The following is a 16,558-nucleotide window of genomic DNA, read 5'->3' on the forward strand; positions in this document are numbered from 1 at the left end:
AGAATCCCACTACAGTGATATCGTATCATCAAAGAAAATGGATTTGAAGGAGAATCAAGCAGTGGTCATTTCTTCATCTCAAACAGCTGAATTGGAGCGATTACTGGGCTGCTTAATGCAAATGATCAGTGAGGCAGAACATCAGGCAGCGGACTGATGGATCAGACGCTTGTGTTTGTGATGTTTGCGGTGAATGGCTTTGCTAGATGTTGTGCAGTAAGCACCAAGATGCTGAATCGTTGGACGTGTGCAGTCAGAAGTTAGGCACGTTCAAAGAATTTCAAATGTAGCTCTGCTGTCAAGGTTGTAGTACAGTTTAGGTCGACTAGTAGTGCAATGTATTATCTAGCGAATCATATTCTCGCCATGTCTTCACTTCCTGTGCCCTGGATGATCAGAAGCACAAACTTATCTTTCACTTTCTGGGCCATTTGACCAATTATGACGTATTTTAGAGTGACGGCATGTTTCTGTTTGTGTGTGTGTGTGTGTTTTTCTGTCCTTCTGCAGCTACAGGAAAGTGGTCTCTAATAACTGTACAGCTGGAGTCAGCATGCAGTACACAGCCAGGAGGCAGCAGTGTCCCATCCAAGCACCCAAAGGTCTCCACCTGGTCACCAGCGAGGGCGCGCTGACGGCCACGCTGGGCTCCAATGTCACCTTCCTCGTTTTCCTGGAAGAGGTTGGATGATTTTTTTTTTTTTTTTCTTACTTTGATGCAATGCAGGGGAAGGTTGGCTGTGTGTGTGTGTGTGTGTGTGTGTGTGTGTGTGGGCGTGCGCCAGACCACTTGCCTGTCGTCCAAAGTAGACAAGGAGAAAGTTTGACCCTCAACTTTTTATTTTTCCCTTTTTTTGGGAAGCCTGCAACCTGTGCAACCCGCTGCCTTGTACTGCGGCAGTGCACTGTAGAATTACTTTGGAGTCAATGTCTCATCATGTAAAGAACAAAACAAAAATGTTGATAAATTACAGTATTTGTTTACATAGCTGCGAGCATTGTTGGATCCAGGAAGAAAGAATTGTTTTGTCTCAGAGCAACAGACACTATATTTTAAAAGACACAGCAATGATTTGATGATGCACAGGGTGTGCATAAAAAACATTTTTCTTTTCCCCACTGCTGATAGTTTGGGCTTTTGCTACCCTGCCTTTACCTTTGTGCCGTTACTCAGACGACCGACACTGTGTCTCTAGCAGCCCCTAGTGGCTCAGAGAGGAACAGCGGCCCTGCTTGGTTAATGGCCCCATTTGGTCACGAGCCAGTGGTCGTTCCTGCGGTTTGATCAATCAGTTTCCACCGAGTCGTTTACAAAAAAGAAAGATTTGTTCTGTCATTTTAACTTTGCAAACAAGTTCACAACAACAACACCACAACATGTTACACCCACAATGTCTGGAAAGCAAAGATCGGCAAAGACTATTTAGAATGAATAAAGACCATTTTGATGGAAAAGAAAAGAATCTTGGAAAATCGCGATACTGCGGAGTCACTTCACATGAATTCATTTCTTTTTTCCAATTCGCACTTAAGGTTATTACAACGTCATAACACCTCTGCTGCACTGCTGTCACCATTTCTCTTGAGACGTGATTCCCTCAAATAAAGAGAAAACCTGTTGGTCCCGCGCAGGGCGACGGGGCGAGGACGAGCATCACGCTGGACTTCGGCGACGGCCACGCTCTCACCTACTCCAACGTGAGCTCCATCGAGGACGGGATCAAGCACGTGTACAAGGCGGTGGGGATCTACCGGGTGACGGCCACCGGCGAGAACAGCCTGGGCTCCGAGACCACCACGCTCTTCCTGCACGTCACATGTGAGGGCCTGAGAGGTGTCGCACTCGCCCAGCAGCACTGCGGGAGCTCTAACGTAGACAGAGTGGCCTTCCACATATTTTGGCTCTTCACTTTTTCTTTATTTTTTTATTTTATTTTACCATTATTTTTTATCACAGCCTGTGGAATTTGGGGCGGGGGGGGGGGGGGGGGGGCTCTGTCAGCTTCTCCACGGTGTAGCGCGCTCCGTGCTTTATCTCCTCACAGAATGCGCACCCCCCACCCCTCCTCACTCCCCGTAGCCAAACAAACAAGCGAGACAGAACAAATCCCGCCACACTGGCTCGCTCAGGCTGGCTCACGCTTCACAGACTTCCTCTTCCCGGCCCCTCGGAAGCAGTGGCAGCAGCAGCGGCAGCGGCAGCTTCTAGCTTCCGCCGTGTCACTGAGTCTGACCACCCCAGGTGTATTTGAGGGCGGGGGGGGCGATGACAGATGTACCGGAACTGACTTATTGATCAGGGAGCGCCGCTGCCCCCCCCTAACCTCCCTCCCTCCCCCCATCACCCCCCGCCAATCTGTCAATCCTTGTGTGCCAGGCCGACAAATAGAGCCGCCGCTGCTGCGGGCTCAGCAGTGCCACTGATGAAAAATAACAGGCAGATGGCCTCCCATGGTCCCCAGAGTGGGAGGAGGTTGCTTACACATTATACATAACACACACACAAACACACAAACACACGTGCACGTACAGACGCACTTTTTTTTTTTTTTTTTTTTTTTCCCTCTGCTTTTGAAAACTTATGAAGTTCTCGGGTCCTTTGGCCCAGTGCGTCGCAGTGCATCAGGTTCACCCTGTGATGTATCTGTGTGCCTGAGTAGGTCAGCTGGACTATATCCATCTCTCGGCTCCCTTCGTGGCCGTGAAGAACAAGGAAGTGAACCTGACGGCTGTTCTGTGGCCCAGCCAAGTGGGAACAGTCACCTACATCTGGTGGATCGGAAATAACACCGAGGTAAATCCAACATCATCATCATCCTCATTCTCATCTTCATCTTCTTCTTCCTCTTCCTCTTCCTCCTTCTATTTAACACCTTTGCCCAATTAAGCAAGGTGCTGACTCCTCTGCTGCAGAATTGTGAGGATCATTACTTCTCCAGCTATTTTGGTGCATCCAGACCGGAACAAAGTGCAACGCCTTTAATCAGCTTTTAAAAATCACAGAGCGTGCTGTTGCATTTGCTTCCACTGCACCCGCCTGCAGAAAAGAAAAAGTCTTTGGCAGAGTGCGAAGAACAGTTCTCCTCCAACTTCCTGCATGGAGCCGCACAGACTGATTGTACCTGCCGCAGATCCTCTTCCGCCTGCTGCAGACAAAAGAGTGATGTATTATTAGATATATATATTTTAAGAGAGACGACAGTCAGATATTTTTATTTCCGCTCACATACCGGCAAAGTGTCAGACAAAGGCTCTTCCTGTTCACCCTCGTGTTTTTGTTGCAGCCACTCATGATTCAGCAGCATCAGCTGAGGGCTGGCAACACGAGTGAACACGTCGTGAAACTGTTAATATTTGTACCCGAATCCAAACTCACTGAACTTTCAGTCGGGAATCACACAGGAAACACACAGGAAACATGTTGTTTCATGTTTTTCTCTCTTTACATGAGGAATAAATTAGATTAACAAAGATAGAATGTTGCTTCACATCATGTATAATATAAGTCATTTCATTAATAATCAAAACATTGATTAAAAACAGAAGAAAACTATTTTAAAAAAAACTATACAAATACAGGAGTTATAATAGCAGTAAAATATTCTTCCTCTTCTTCTCATTTTTCTTCTTTTTCCTCACAGCCCCTCGTGCAGTTCGGTGCTAAGCCTTTGAGTGCCTTCTGTGTAATAGGTCAAAATCCTAAAATCAATATACAAGACAGGCAACCAGTGCGAGGGAATTAAAATGATGTAACACACTTCCTCTTGCTGTAGTCAGTGAAAAGCCTGGCAGCAATTTTCATGCTAAAAGCAGAATTATTTCAGTGTCTTTAAAAGTGAGGATTGATCGGATCTTGGAGCTTTTCCAAGGCTGGTAACAAAAGACAGGTTGTTTTATTTTTTACAGCTCAGGCTGAATTCAAATCAAATTCGTTTTTTTTCCCTTTGTTTGCTACAGGAAATGAACTTATATTGGTATCAAAGACACACAAATCAAACTTGTTAAAGTCACTATCGTGCCAAATGTACTACAACCGCAACTGTTCGCAGAACACCTCAGGTTGAAACATCTATTTTGTAGGCAGAAGCGACCGAACTGCACAATGATTTTTAAGCTAAAAGGGAAAAAAGAAAGAGATAAAAAAAAATCTTGGCGGAAACCAAACTCCGTCTTGCAATCAGTCTTTATGATTGCGGTATTGTCGACGTGTTTATTCAGCTCCGACGGGGGTTTGCTAGTTATGCTGGCTGGTCGTAAAGCTGCAGCAGCAGCGGCAGCAGCAGCAGCAGCGGCAGCAGCAGTGCTGGCCTGGTATAGCTGCTGCTGGAGGAGTGAATGGAGACGTGAGTAATGACAGGAAGGAGCTGCCGCCGTCACGCCGGGAACTCTCTGTCGGCCTCTGACACTGTGCAGCGGAGCGCGCAGCGTGTCTCCTCTCACCGTGCCTGTGTGTGTGTGTGTGTGTGTCTGTGTGTGTGTGTGTGTGTCTGTGTGTCTGTGTGTGTGTCTGCCTCAGTCTGTGCGCCTGCCTCAGTGTGGGCGCAGCACCTCTGACACGTACATGTAAATAACGGTGTTGTGATGAGGGCCTCTCACCGGCGCCCCCTCTCCTCTCCTCTCCTCTCCTCTCGTCTGTCTGTCTGACTCCCCAGCAGCCCGTCATCACCCTGGATGGAAGCGTGGCCTGCACCTTCTCCCGGGAAGGCGTCAGCACGGTCACCGTGCAAGTGTCCGCCGGGAACGTCATCCTGCAGGACAGAAAAACCATCGCCGTCCACGGTGAGTCGGACCCACGCAACCCCACCGGGACCCCCGCGGCTCCGCCAGCACGCCCACGTGCAGTCTGCTGACAGAGAAGCAAACAGAGTGGGATTTAGAATTTCCACTGGGGGAGTGTTGGAATGCTCTTGGACATCATCATATGATCATGATTTTTTTATTTATTTATTTTTTTCCCAAATGCGTGGATGAACTACACTGAAACAAAAAAAATGCCTTTTTTTCAGATTAACAAGAAAAGAAAACAATAAATGTAAAGGGATAAACCTAAATTCTGGCACTTAGCCTGGGTGGGTGTCAAGGGGCGTCGTCTCAGTGAAAAATCCCCTTTTGAAATTGTAAATGGAAGCTATTTAAATTTTTGGCCAACTGTCCCTTTAACTCACTATGCAGTGTCATGGAGTCCTCACTGGTTGGTGGTTGGTGGTAAATGGCTGCCTCGTGGTCTGCGTGGCTTGTCTGTAAGGCTCACTGATAGTTAAACTCTGGTCTAACGGTGAGGATTGGTTAATTCTGATAGGAATTAATCTAGATTAAAAGGCAATAAAAATAAATAAACAGGAAGAACTTTTACCACACGTGACGCCACAGCAGTCAAGCCGATGTCCAAACAGGCGGGTGAGGCCGAGGTGTTTACAGGGATGTTTAGTGTGCTGTGAAATCGGAGCTAAGCGTCCGATCGATGGGCTCCTGCAGCAGGATGCTGAACTCAGCTCTCAGCTGGTTGAGTCGCAGCCCGGCTTTTCTCGCTGCCTCGGCCCCGGATTAGTATAGATGTAGAGTCGGCGAGCGTTCGGCAACGTCTCCCCGAGTCGATGGCCAGCAAGGATTTCTCCCCGGCCAGAAAACAAAAGTGTCCTTGGATAGCAGCGCACGTGGGCTTCTGCTTCACACATAACAGATTGAAGCAGTCCGCTGGGTCTTTGACTATTTCTTTTTGAATTTATTGCTACAAAACTGTTTAGAATGGTCTCTTCCAAAGCAAAATAATGCTGTCTATTTGTGCGTCTTCTATGTTTCTTTCTTTCTCTCTTATTTCTTCTCCTGATCGCGACTCAGCTGTGTGAAAACGCTGGCTTGTAGCGCTCCTAGTGGCCGTACCTTTTCAAAGTCTGTCGTCTGAAGCCCTTTCACTCCATCACTCTCTTCTAAAAATGCTACGTTTCATTTGACATTCCAGGCGAGCTCTGCTGCCTGAAAGGCCACGGACAAAGTTGTTGAGCAAACTGCTTAAAGGTCCCATCTTCCCAGAGATTTATGTTTTCACATAAATCTCTGATAAGACACATTTTATTTAGCCCTGTGCACACAGTCGCCAGCGAAAATCCTGCTTTCTTCCTGTTAAAGCTGGATCTGTATGTTTGGAATGCGACCGTAACAAGTCAGTTATAAATATTTGGTCGCTAACTACAGAGCGGCACTGGTGCTCTTTGTGACATCACAAACAGTTGTTTACCTGAACTGTACGTCTTACGACGCACCTTCTGAAAAGTGGAGCCAGCAGAAGAAGTGAAAGCAGAACTTTTCTCATTTCTGAGTTCACGACATGATAGGAAGACGCTCGGTCCCTGAAGTGAAATTTTTAATGAGTGCGATCCTTTGAACAAGCGCTTGTTTACTGCCCATCAGCTGAGTGACGCCTGCTTTCCGCAGCTCCTCTTTATTGCTTCAGCGCCACCGTGCCTCTGATTTTACAGCAATTACTTCCAAGGAGGAAACAGGCAGCAGGATGTCATAATTAGGTGACACTCTTCCCGCCTAATTCCGCACCTTCTCCCCGTCTTCGACTTTGCAGAGTATTTCCGATCCCACCTGCTGGCCTTCTCGTCCAACCTGGACGACCACAACCCCGACGTTGCAGAGTGGCGGCTGGACGTGAGCCGGGTCATCAAGAACGCTTTGATCCAGGTAAAGACCTCTCAAGTCTTTCCAGGGGTGGAAAAAAATGGTTCTCAGGGGGTAAAAAAAGAAAAAAAAAAGAAAAGAAACGGCTCTAGCCTGAAAAGCACCTTTGGTGCTTGACGCTCTGTGAGCGCATCATGACCTCCCCGAGGCTCTGAGACATGAATCTGACATTTATGATGACAGATGCTGAGGCAAGAGGGAGGACAGCAGGTGAAAACGCGGTTCAAGAACGTGTTGATTGGTGCCGCCGGTGCACACGCTGCGAGTTCAGGGCCGACCTGTGATGAGGTTTTTGGTGAAGCTCGCCGAGGTGACGAACGTTAGAATGTGCCCGGTGTTTGGTGTCGGGGTCAGCGCCGCGTCACCAGTGGACGCCTGGACACACGTCAGGGCGCAGCGGCTTTCGCTTATTAGTCCTTTTGTTCGAGGACATCCTCGATAAAAAGTCAACGGCTTCTCACTTGAGGGGGGGGGGGGGGCCCTTGCGTCATGTTTCTCGCAGTTTTTTGTTTTTGATCCATCAGAAATCAAAAATGGTTGCCCAAAATAAACCCCTGGCTCCTCATTCTTCAGTGAACACGTCTGTTTTGTTATTTGTTACTTGCGTCATTCTTTCATGGCAACTTCAGGCTGTGGCAGAGTTCCTAGCAGAGAGAGACAGAGAGAGAGAGAGAGACAGAGAGAGACAGAGACAGAGAGAGAGAGAGAGACTTTGAGATGAAAATCTGACATGATAGCTGAAAACATGCTGCTCCAGCCTCAGTGCAGGAACTCTGCAGAGAGTCTGGATAAAACAACGGCAGCTCCGGTCGCTCATCCATCCGCCCCGGCTCCGTTTTAATAAGCCTGGATTTGTATGCAAGCCCGCTAATTTGCCTGCTAACGAGCAGTCGTCCTTCGTTTTACTCAAACGCTCTCGACCTCCTGCCAGAAATCCTGCAGCATTTCCATCCCGGCAGAGGAGAGTGTTTCCTGGCCCGACTGATCTCCAGCAGCCTCTCCAGTCGGTGTGGCGGCTGCAGACTGTGACGCTTTGAAGCCGATTCTGAGCGCTGCTTAAAAACAGGATGGGAGCATTTTGGGGGGGGGAATAAAATGCAGACGACACACGTCATCCTTCACGCCGCCGTCGAGGGAGCCCTGTTGTGAAATGTCTGTGACAAGTCGAGATTTTGTTTTGCCCGCCGTCAGGGTCAGTGGAAGTCATTGTAGCATTAACGGCTCCTGACAGATGTCATGTCGGTGATTCAGAAGCGGTGGCGTCAACTCCTGAGTGAGGCGTCACAAAAAAAACAGTGGTGACAGAAAAAAAACAGTTCTCACTAAAATTGACTAGCAAGATTAAAAGAAAATAGCTCAATGAGAAGCGGTCTGGTCATCAAGACCCCTCGACCTTCAGAGGGCGATAAAAACTTGCAAATAACTGATGAGTGTTCAACATCTCTCTCTCTCTCTCTCTCTCTCTCTCTCTCTCTCTCTCTCTCTCTCTCTCTCTCTCTCTCTCTCTCTCTCTCTCTCTCTCTCTCTCTCTCTCTCTCTCTCTCTCTCTCTCTCTCTCTCTCTCTCTCTCTCTCTCTAATTGACTAAACACGAAACTCCCTACATTCTATTGTTTGGCCAGCAGGAGCCGCCAATGATGGTTGCTAAAAGTCGAGAAAAGGTGCCTGTCAATTAATTCCTTTACCAAATGCTTCAATTCATTTGTCTAAATCACTAATGAAATAAATAAATACAAATAAACAGGATCTACTGTCCATTTTCTCCAATTTGGTAAAAATGTTGAGTATCTGTCTGTCTCCCTGTCTGTCGGTCCTTCCATCTATCTATCCATCCATCCATCCATCTATCCACCAACGAGCGTGTTGTTCCCTCTAACAGCTGCCCTCTCACTTGCCTCCTGTCCTTCCTCAGTCCACGGGCGTGCGGGAGGAGCAGCTCCTGGTCACCGTCCTCCCAGGTCTCCCCACCACAGCCGAGTTCTTCCTCCTCCCAGACAAGCGGCTGACTGAGGGGAAGCCGGAGAAGAGCGCCGCTCATTTAGACCAGGTGAGGCGACGGCTGCTGCTGCTGCTGCTGCCATGTCTGTCGGCTCCTCATCAGAGCTGAGCGAGCCCACCTCGTTATCCCCACCTTAATGTGACCCTGTGCATGCGATAAACGCATCTTTCCCCTCTCTTTGTGACTCAGCTGCTCCTCCTTTCTCCGGCTGCACCTCCACATAATTGCGCTCCTGCAAAATCAGCCTGCCCCTGATTTAAGTTCCGCCGCACTCCAGCAGGTGTCAGTGTTGCTCCGCTGAAGCGTGGCTTTCGCACGGGTCTAATTCCGGAGCACGCCTGAGGGGGCCTCCGCAATAGACTCATCAATAAGGCTGACAAGCATTAACGAGTTATCAAGGGGAATGGCTTTAAAACTCCCTCAAGTCAGACTCGGTGGGATGCCGAGGTCAGAGTGTCTGGGTATTAAAAAAAGAAAAGAAAAAAAGAAAAGAAAAGAAAAGAAAAGAAAAGCCAAGCGGAGAAGCTGTCGCAGTCGCTCAGCCCTGGAAAACACAGGTGAACGGTGACGGGTCGAATTAGCAGAGAGCCTCTCGCGTCGAGTAACGACCGCAAGAGGAAGCGGCGAGGAAGAAACCCGAGGACGGAATCAATTTGATTTCCCTCCTCCGTCCAGGCACCCGTTACCTCCATCGCCTGGAAGAGATCCGCTCGCCTACACGGCGGCGATAAATCTTCATTCAAGGCTGCCGTGTTAAAAGTGTAGAGTGTGCTCGGCTTATTAGAATGTATAATAGATTTAGTGACCCTGGTATACAGCGGGAAAACGAAATTAGTCACGGCGGAGTCTAAATTTAAACTGCTAAGGAACATAAAGGGCAGGACGGAGCACCGCAGAAATTACTCATATCACAATTAATTTGGCAAATGAGGCAGATAAGATGAATTAGGCCTCCGCTGGTGAAAATGAAAAATCTGTAGGGAGAAAATTACGGATTTTGTTTTGCTCTGCATCTTCAGATTCTGGGGCTCCGTGTTCCAGTTTCACCGGCGCAGATTAAATGGACGTATCGTGCGTCTGTTTTGTGCTGTTTTTTTTGTTTTTTCGACAGGAAATCAGTTAAAAATGTCACCCTCAGATTATCCACAAAGGTTAAAAAGAGCTTTTAATAGTGCAGATCCCCGTGCACCATGTTGCCAGAGGAGGAAGCATTTTGGGAAATGAGGAGTGGCTCTCCAGAGTTGATGCTGGGGTCGGGGTGGTCCGCCTGATTTATCACACACCGTTTGAGGCTCTTGCTGCAGGAGGTCACCGCCCAGTCTGGGTTCAACTGAGGACAACAACCTTACAAAGTGTCCCACACACACACACACACACACACACACACACACACACACACACACACACACACACACACAACATGAAAGCCCTCAGTTTGTTGGGGGACCTGAGTTGCATTTAGGCCTTTGCATTTGAGATGGTTGCCAAGGAAAAGTGTGAGGTTGTGCTGAAGTTTTTCAGCGTGTGATGGTGAAAGAATCTGATGAATACAACTGAATTAGCTTCAACAGAATATATGAACATGTGTGTGGATGCAGGTGACTTGAAACTCAAAACCTGTCCCGTGTCCCTCCCTCAGCTCTCTGAAGTCTTGCTCGGTGCCCTCAATCAGAACATGGTCCAGTTCACGTTGCGGCCGGGGGTCCAAGTCACCGTCTACGCCGCTCACCTGTCAGCAGGTAAATCCAACCGCAGCTTCGGGTTGTGTACCAGGGGCGGCTTAGCGCTCGCTATGTGCAAGCTAGCGGCTCACACTCGGGCGGCACGCCGGCTGCGCGCTACAGCTAGCCGTAGCGCGCGCGCGCACACACGCACGCACACACACACACAAACACTCTCACAAACAGCCATTCATTTGATTTCATCATCTCTTGCCGCCCCGCCGGTCGACTAATCAGCTCAACTCTGTGTCTGATTGGCTCCCACCATGTAGCGACACAGGGACATTCAGAGAGTGAGCATCGTTACAAGTATGTGTGCCTCTTCCTATTGGGGATGCTGCTACTGTCCTAATGGGGCTTATAAGCTAAAGAGTAAGACAAAGTCCTCCTCCTGAATACCAAACGATTCATCTGTGACACACGTAGGTGTCAGTGATCCTGTTTGAGTGCTTGACTGCATGACTCAGCTGGCTTTTACAAAACAAAAACAAAAAATACAACTCCTGCCACTTGTTTGCCGCTGAAAGAACCCCACCCCTCCCCCTCGTCTCTCCCTATCTCTGCAGCGCCCCTGGTGGACACCAGCGAGAACCACAGTGGCTCCGCCATGCTCATGCTGCTGTCGGTCGTGGTTGCGGGTTTAGCAGTGTTCGTCATCTACAAATTCAAGAGGTAAAGTGTTTTATTTACGAAATGCAGCGTCCACACAGTCACAGTCGGACAAAGGGAGGGTTGTAAAAGGTGTCGACGGCTCGGTATGCAAACCATGAGGGTTGATAGCTGTCTGTCAAACAGCGGAGATTGTTTTTAATTCTCTCTAAGGGTTGGCCGATTTTGGACAAAAATAAAATCCCAATTCTTTTTTCTCTGAAAACTCGATTTTCAATTTCAGTTTCAATTTTTTTTTTCTTTGTAAAAACTACATAAAACAATGGAATAAATTATTGTGAATAGTTTATCTTAATTTTTTTAAAGAAAAATAGCAAACAATTTTCCCTATTGGGAGTGAATTGGCAACTGAAAGATGCTGTAAATCCTCCTTGGGTTTTGTAAAGTGACAACATTTACGGTCTTCTTGACCAACCAAAGATGAATTCCTTGGGATTAATGAAGTGAGAATCTCACTTTCACCAAATCCCGCTTGAAAATGAGCAGGTTCTTCAGAAACAAAGATGAATATTATAAATATTTTTAATTAATTATTTGGGAATAAAGTGAAAACTTAAGGACCAAACACAAATGAATCCCCTGTGGATAAAGTGGCAACCTGAACTGTCTTTCACCAAACATCACTTTAAAAATGAAAGCTTTTTCTATCATCTTGAACAACGATGAATGAATAAAGTGCAAAACTTTTAAATTTTTTAAAATAAGAGCCCGGAAGCATGTGAGAAGAAAAACGATTTTAAGTTTTTCCTTTTTTAACATCGGCTTGACTAATTACTCCGATTTCGATTTTAAAATCGATGAATCGCACAGCCTTGCTCTCATCTGCAATCTGAGGCGGTTCTGACCAAAGTTCCTCTGTCAGGTCCTTTTTGTGCAAAAGAGATGTCAGTCAGCCATCATCCGCTATCAATATTAAGCCCTTTAGACGCAGGCAGCTGACCTTTCTGAAATGTTAAATTATGTCTCCTGCCAAGGTGCACTTCCAAAGGAAAAGGGCACGAGGGGTCGGGGAGATGTGCCAGACAAGCAGGCAGTGGGTGGAACTTTCACAGGCGCTTTCAAAAGGCTGTTTAACTGCAAGTTAGCGCTAAAGCGCCCATTCAAGGGCGGGAAGAACCTATCATTTGTTTATATTTAATTTAGCATGATCGTTTGTCATGGCTAAGGTGCTCTTAACCCAACAACATGCTTGACCCAGTGCAACTGATGAGATGGGGGGGAGGGGGGGGGGTACGGGGTGGTGAACGCAGCGGTTGATCAAATCATCAGTGGATTTCCCAGCTTCAAGTCACCATCGACCTGCTGCTCGTCGTGTGATTTTGAGCAACCGTGGACCCCTCTGCAGGGAAGTAGGGTGTAAAATTACAAACACTTTGGTTGAGTCATGTTGATGTTTATCAGCAGTAATTTCAGCTGACGTGACCTCAGCGGTTTGCATCTTGCAGGATGTTTTTCAGAACAATGGGAAACGGAATCTGGGAAACGCGTTTTCCTCTCACATGCTTCTCAAGGACGTTCGAAGAAGCTCTGAGCGCTCGTAGCTTCTAAAACTGATCTGGGCCATCATCAGTGCCTAGTCTTTTCTTTCTCTGTCCCCTTGCCTGTGCGTCGCCTCACTGTGAATCTTTCCTCAAGGAAGATCCCAGGCCTCAACGTCTATGCGCAGATGCAGAACGAAAAAGAACAAGAAATGAAGAGTCCAGCAAATCCAACAGAGGCCTCGGCCGGCTCACAGCGGGACCTGGTGCATTCTTTGGAGATTCTGGACACAGAGTTCAACTCACGGCCCATCGGTGAGTACATGCCCTCCTCACCTGAATCCAGTTGTGCGGCCCGCCTCGTCATCCTCTGTTGTCACGCCATCGCATGTCTCATCGCCACTCATCCTGTTCCCCTTTTTTTGTTCCTCAGAAGTGAAAAGGCCGTGGCCGCGGAGGGACGAACGAGAGCTAGAAAAGAGCAGTGTAATAACACTCTGTTCTTCTTCTGTCGTGCTTTTACAGTCTTAGATCTCAGAGTGGTGACAGCCAACAAGGAGCGCAGCGGCTTCAGCTGGGCTCCGTCAAACAAGTCATCTCATTTCCATGTTGCAATCAGATCAGCCTTCATTCTCCATGTCGAAACATCTGTCTTCAGTCATTCATTCAGAGTCAGAGTCTGAGTGCCACATCGCCAGCCTATAGAATGAATGTCTATGTGGCCACGCAGGTGTTTGTTAAAACTTACACTATAAGTGAATGTCAGCTTACTGAAATTTGACACATCAACATCACATACATATTTTCTTGAAAGAGTTTTCTGTAGGTAATATATAAGCTTTGAATCTGCATTAGCAGGTAATAGCAGTTGATTTCTACACTCACAGTGACTGACCTGGTTATCACAACATAAATTTTGGGTTTTAAGGCAAAATTATTCACCAAACTAACTAACAGGGCAATATAGTCAACATGGATATCGATAGCAGTTAGCTGTGCTGATGGTATTAGCTATGCTCCACATTACATGTATCCGTACTAAAGACTTTTTTTTTTTTTTTTTAAAGATTTCAAGGTCATAGATGAGTTTTCAAATGGTTTACTTTTCTGACAGCATTCCCTGTTAGGGAAGATTTAATAATTCTTCTTTCCTTGTTTTCTCTCTTCCTCCAGGATGTATGAAACCTCATCTACATGTGAAATTCTCCACAGAACTCCCCACGTACATTGTCTAAAACCCTGGACTGGATCTCGACTCTGGCTTTTTTTTTTTTTGTATTTTTGTTTTAATTTGCCCCTTTTCTGTAAACCATTTGGGACACAATGGTTTTGAGCTTTATGACTGTGCATGTTGGACCCTGCTGTCACATACTGTGCTCCGTTCGAACCAGAAGAAACTGTGTACAGCTTTTTAATGTTTTCTTTCGACCTACGTCCGGAAAAGTAATCATTTTTAAAGGCGCGTTTATTTATACAGGTCAGACACAAAACTCTAGGGGGAGCGACCGCATGAAGTACAGATGGTCAAAAAAAAAAGAAGAAGAAAGAAAAAAAAAACAAGCGACATGTTTTGGTTTTTGCTTTGGACTTTGGTTAGCTGTTCTGCGAAGCCAACAGCAGTAGAGTGTTATTTATTTATATGAATATACTTTAATGAAGTATGTTATTGAAGTGAATTACACATTTACTTTGTAAATCATGAATGTCTACGTTACAAGTTTGTGTATTTTAATAACAAATGTCATACTAAACAGACATGCTGATGTAAAACATGAGTAGGGTTCTTCAAAGCTTTTGGCCCATCGTATCTCTCAAAGCAGATTTATGGCACAATAGATTTTTGTACTCAAACCTTAGGATTTTTATTTGCGATCTGACGACAACAGGGTTTTGATTTCACGGCTTCATTCGAGCTTTGCGCTAAACCTGTCGGCTCCAATCTGTGTCACGGTTTTTCAGTTGTTCTGCGCTTCAGAATCAGACCAAGTCGGTGGACGAAGGTGCGAGAGTGCAGCCTATCTACGGACCTGAAGGAAAACTACCCCTGAGTCACCCCCCAGTCAAACCCCCAGGGGGCGACGCCCGCACCCTGACACGAAGGATCAATTCCCAGATGGAAAGTCGCGAACGGAGCCACTTTGCGGGAGAACCGGAAGAGAGGGAGAGAGAGAGAGAGGAAGAGAGAGACTGATGGATGGAAGAGCTGTGAGGCATTAGGAGGCTTCTGCTGGCTAGAACAGCAAGAGGTTGACTCACTGAATCCTTAATGTGGCCAGTCAAGCTGGAGGCCGGCTGAGGTGGCCGACACATCCAGGGTAATGTCCTGGCACGCCCTCCCGGCAGCACCCGTCTTCATCGCCGGCTCATTATATGGCGCCGTGGGTGCAGGGGGAAGTAGAGCGCGGACGTCTTGCGAGGACGGGCTGCACGCTCGCAGGAGCGTCGCGCCTTCCGCCCGCCGCGCAAAATCCGACAGATGCAAGTGCGTGATTGATGCCTTTCAAATCCGCACGCGGTTGAGGGGGATGTAATCAGCTTTGTGGAGATGTGGAAATATGGAAGGAGTTCGGGATGATCCTTCCGACAGTGGGTTGAACGATGGAAGGAACACCTGAGGTGAAACCAGTCTAGTCTTACGGACCATGCAGGGTGTCGGACTGGCAACGCGGCCGAGCTCTGCTCAGCATTGCCACAGCCTGCTGAGAAATAGCACAAGAAGGATAGATAAATAGGTAAAACATTTTAGGATTGCACGCATGCAAACGGCCCCTTGCAGTCTGTCAGGAGAAGTGAGATTGATCGAGGTGAAAGAGGGCTCAGACATTGGAGTCTTGCTTTTATGAGAATAGGCTGAGCTGCAAGACTGAAAACAGTTTTGTTTTCTTTGTTTTCCAATAGTCTGCTCTGGGTATACCATTAAGTTGTTGTTGTCGGTCACTTCAACCAAAATCTCAGTCCAGCTCAGGCAGGTGCCTTTATTGCTAGTTAGAATTAGAACTTTGATCCCAAATCCAATTCAAATCTTTTCAGAATATAAAAATGAGGGCCTTGAAGGTGTTTGTCTATCAGCTGACTCTGTTTTCAGAAAGACAGATTTACCTTGTTTTTTGAGAAGTTACAGAAACCAGACAAAGAACAAACAGTGATTAGAAATGTCAAGTTTATTAGAGGTGGCTCACAGCTCCGTCTTACCCATGGGTCACCAAGAAAAATCTATACAGCAGTGCTGTACAGGTCGATACTCCAGCTCAATACTTACAATCACACGTTTTAGGGTTTAAAGTATTGGTATCAGTATTGGTACCCATGATACAACCTTTGGTTTCACTGGTATCCATTCAGAATCATTAACTGAAAAAAAATATGGACAGAGGCTCTGGTTTCCAAAAGGAGGCCAATCCGGAAGTACCTGCATTCTACCGTTTGACCAGCAGGAACCGCCACAGTTGATTGCAAAAAGACTAAAAATGACTGGCTGTCAACAAGAAAATAGCCCTAAATTGATGCCTTTATAAACTGGTTGAACATTTGGTTGAGCTAAATCATTAGTTAGAGATATTCAGCAAACCAGCACTGATGCTCAGTTTTTGTCTGAAATGTGGAATCTTCCAGTTTCAAAATGGATCAGAAACTCAAGAAACCGCTAACCGTGAAACCAATCGCCAGGCTGACGTCACGGTGACTCTGTACATTTAAACATACAGTCAATAATCGGAATGAAATTCAGCGGTATCACACATCACTAGTATATAACATATGTATGATGGTTTATATAAGCCTTGTTACCTCACAGGCAAAACACAACACCAACAAAAAAACAAAAAAACTTTCTTAGAAAGGACAGCAAGAGGCTGCTGTGGTGCCAGAACTTTATCTCACTCCTCTTGACTTCCCTTCACCTTGCAGCTGAGGTGACTCGCTATCAGCAGAGGCTGAACCCTGCGAGCCGTGCTGCTCTGCGGACCCTGAGTCGAGTCCAAGCAGTTGTGATGACGTTGCAATAAAGCG

General features: G+C 46.8%; 1 protein-coding gene across 7 annotated transcripts in view; it reads left to right on the forward strand.

Annotated features, from left to right (window-relative positions):
- The window catches only part of sorcs1 (sortilin-related VPS10 domain containing receptor 1), a 130,691-nt gene extending 115,215 nt beyond the window's left edge, over positions 1-15,476 (forward strand). Inside the window, exons 18-28 of one of the 7 annotated variants that reach the window (XM_076035219.1) lie at positions 511-682; positions 1,633-1,819; positions 2,661-2,794; positions 4,656-4,779; positions 6,575-6,687; positions 8,596-8,730; positions 10,322-10,421; positions 10,970-11,075; positions 12,708-12,865; positions 12,984-13,036; positions 13,724-15,476. In XM_076035219.1, the coding sequence (XP_075891334.1) occupies positions 511-682; positions 1,633-1,819; positions 2,661-2,794; positions 4,656-4,779; positions 6,575-6,687; positions 8,596-8,730; positions 10,322-10,421; positions 10,970-11,075; positions 12,708-12,865; positions 12,984-13,036; positions 13,724-13,732 (1,291 nt within the window). In that variant the 3' untranslated portion in view covers positions 13,733-15,476. Of the gene's footprint in view, positions 1-510; positions 683-1,632; positions 1,820-2,660; positions 2,795-4,652; positions 4,780-6,574; positions 6,688-8,595; positions 8,731-10,321; positions 10,422-10,675; positions 10,938-10,969; positions 11,076-12,707; positions 12,866-12,983; positions 13,037-13,723 lie in introns of those variants that run through there. The other 6 variants (XM_076035203.1, XR_012927771.1, XR_012927772.1 and 3 more) reach the window with 6 other exon arrangements.
- The last annotated feature ends 1,082 nt before the right edge of the window (positions 15,477-16,558 follow it).

Source organism: Nelusetta ayraudi, unplaced genomic scaffold, assembly GCF_046127955.1.
Source record: "Nelusetta ayraudi isolate G7.1 ecotype Tasmania unplaced genomic scaffold, CSIRO-AGI_Nayr_v1 ptg000004l, whole genome shotgun sequence".
Classification (NCBI taxonomy): Eukaryota; Metazoa; Chordata; class Actinopteri; order Tetraodontiformes; family Monacanthidae; genus Nelusetta; species Nelusetta ayraudi.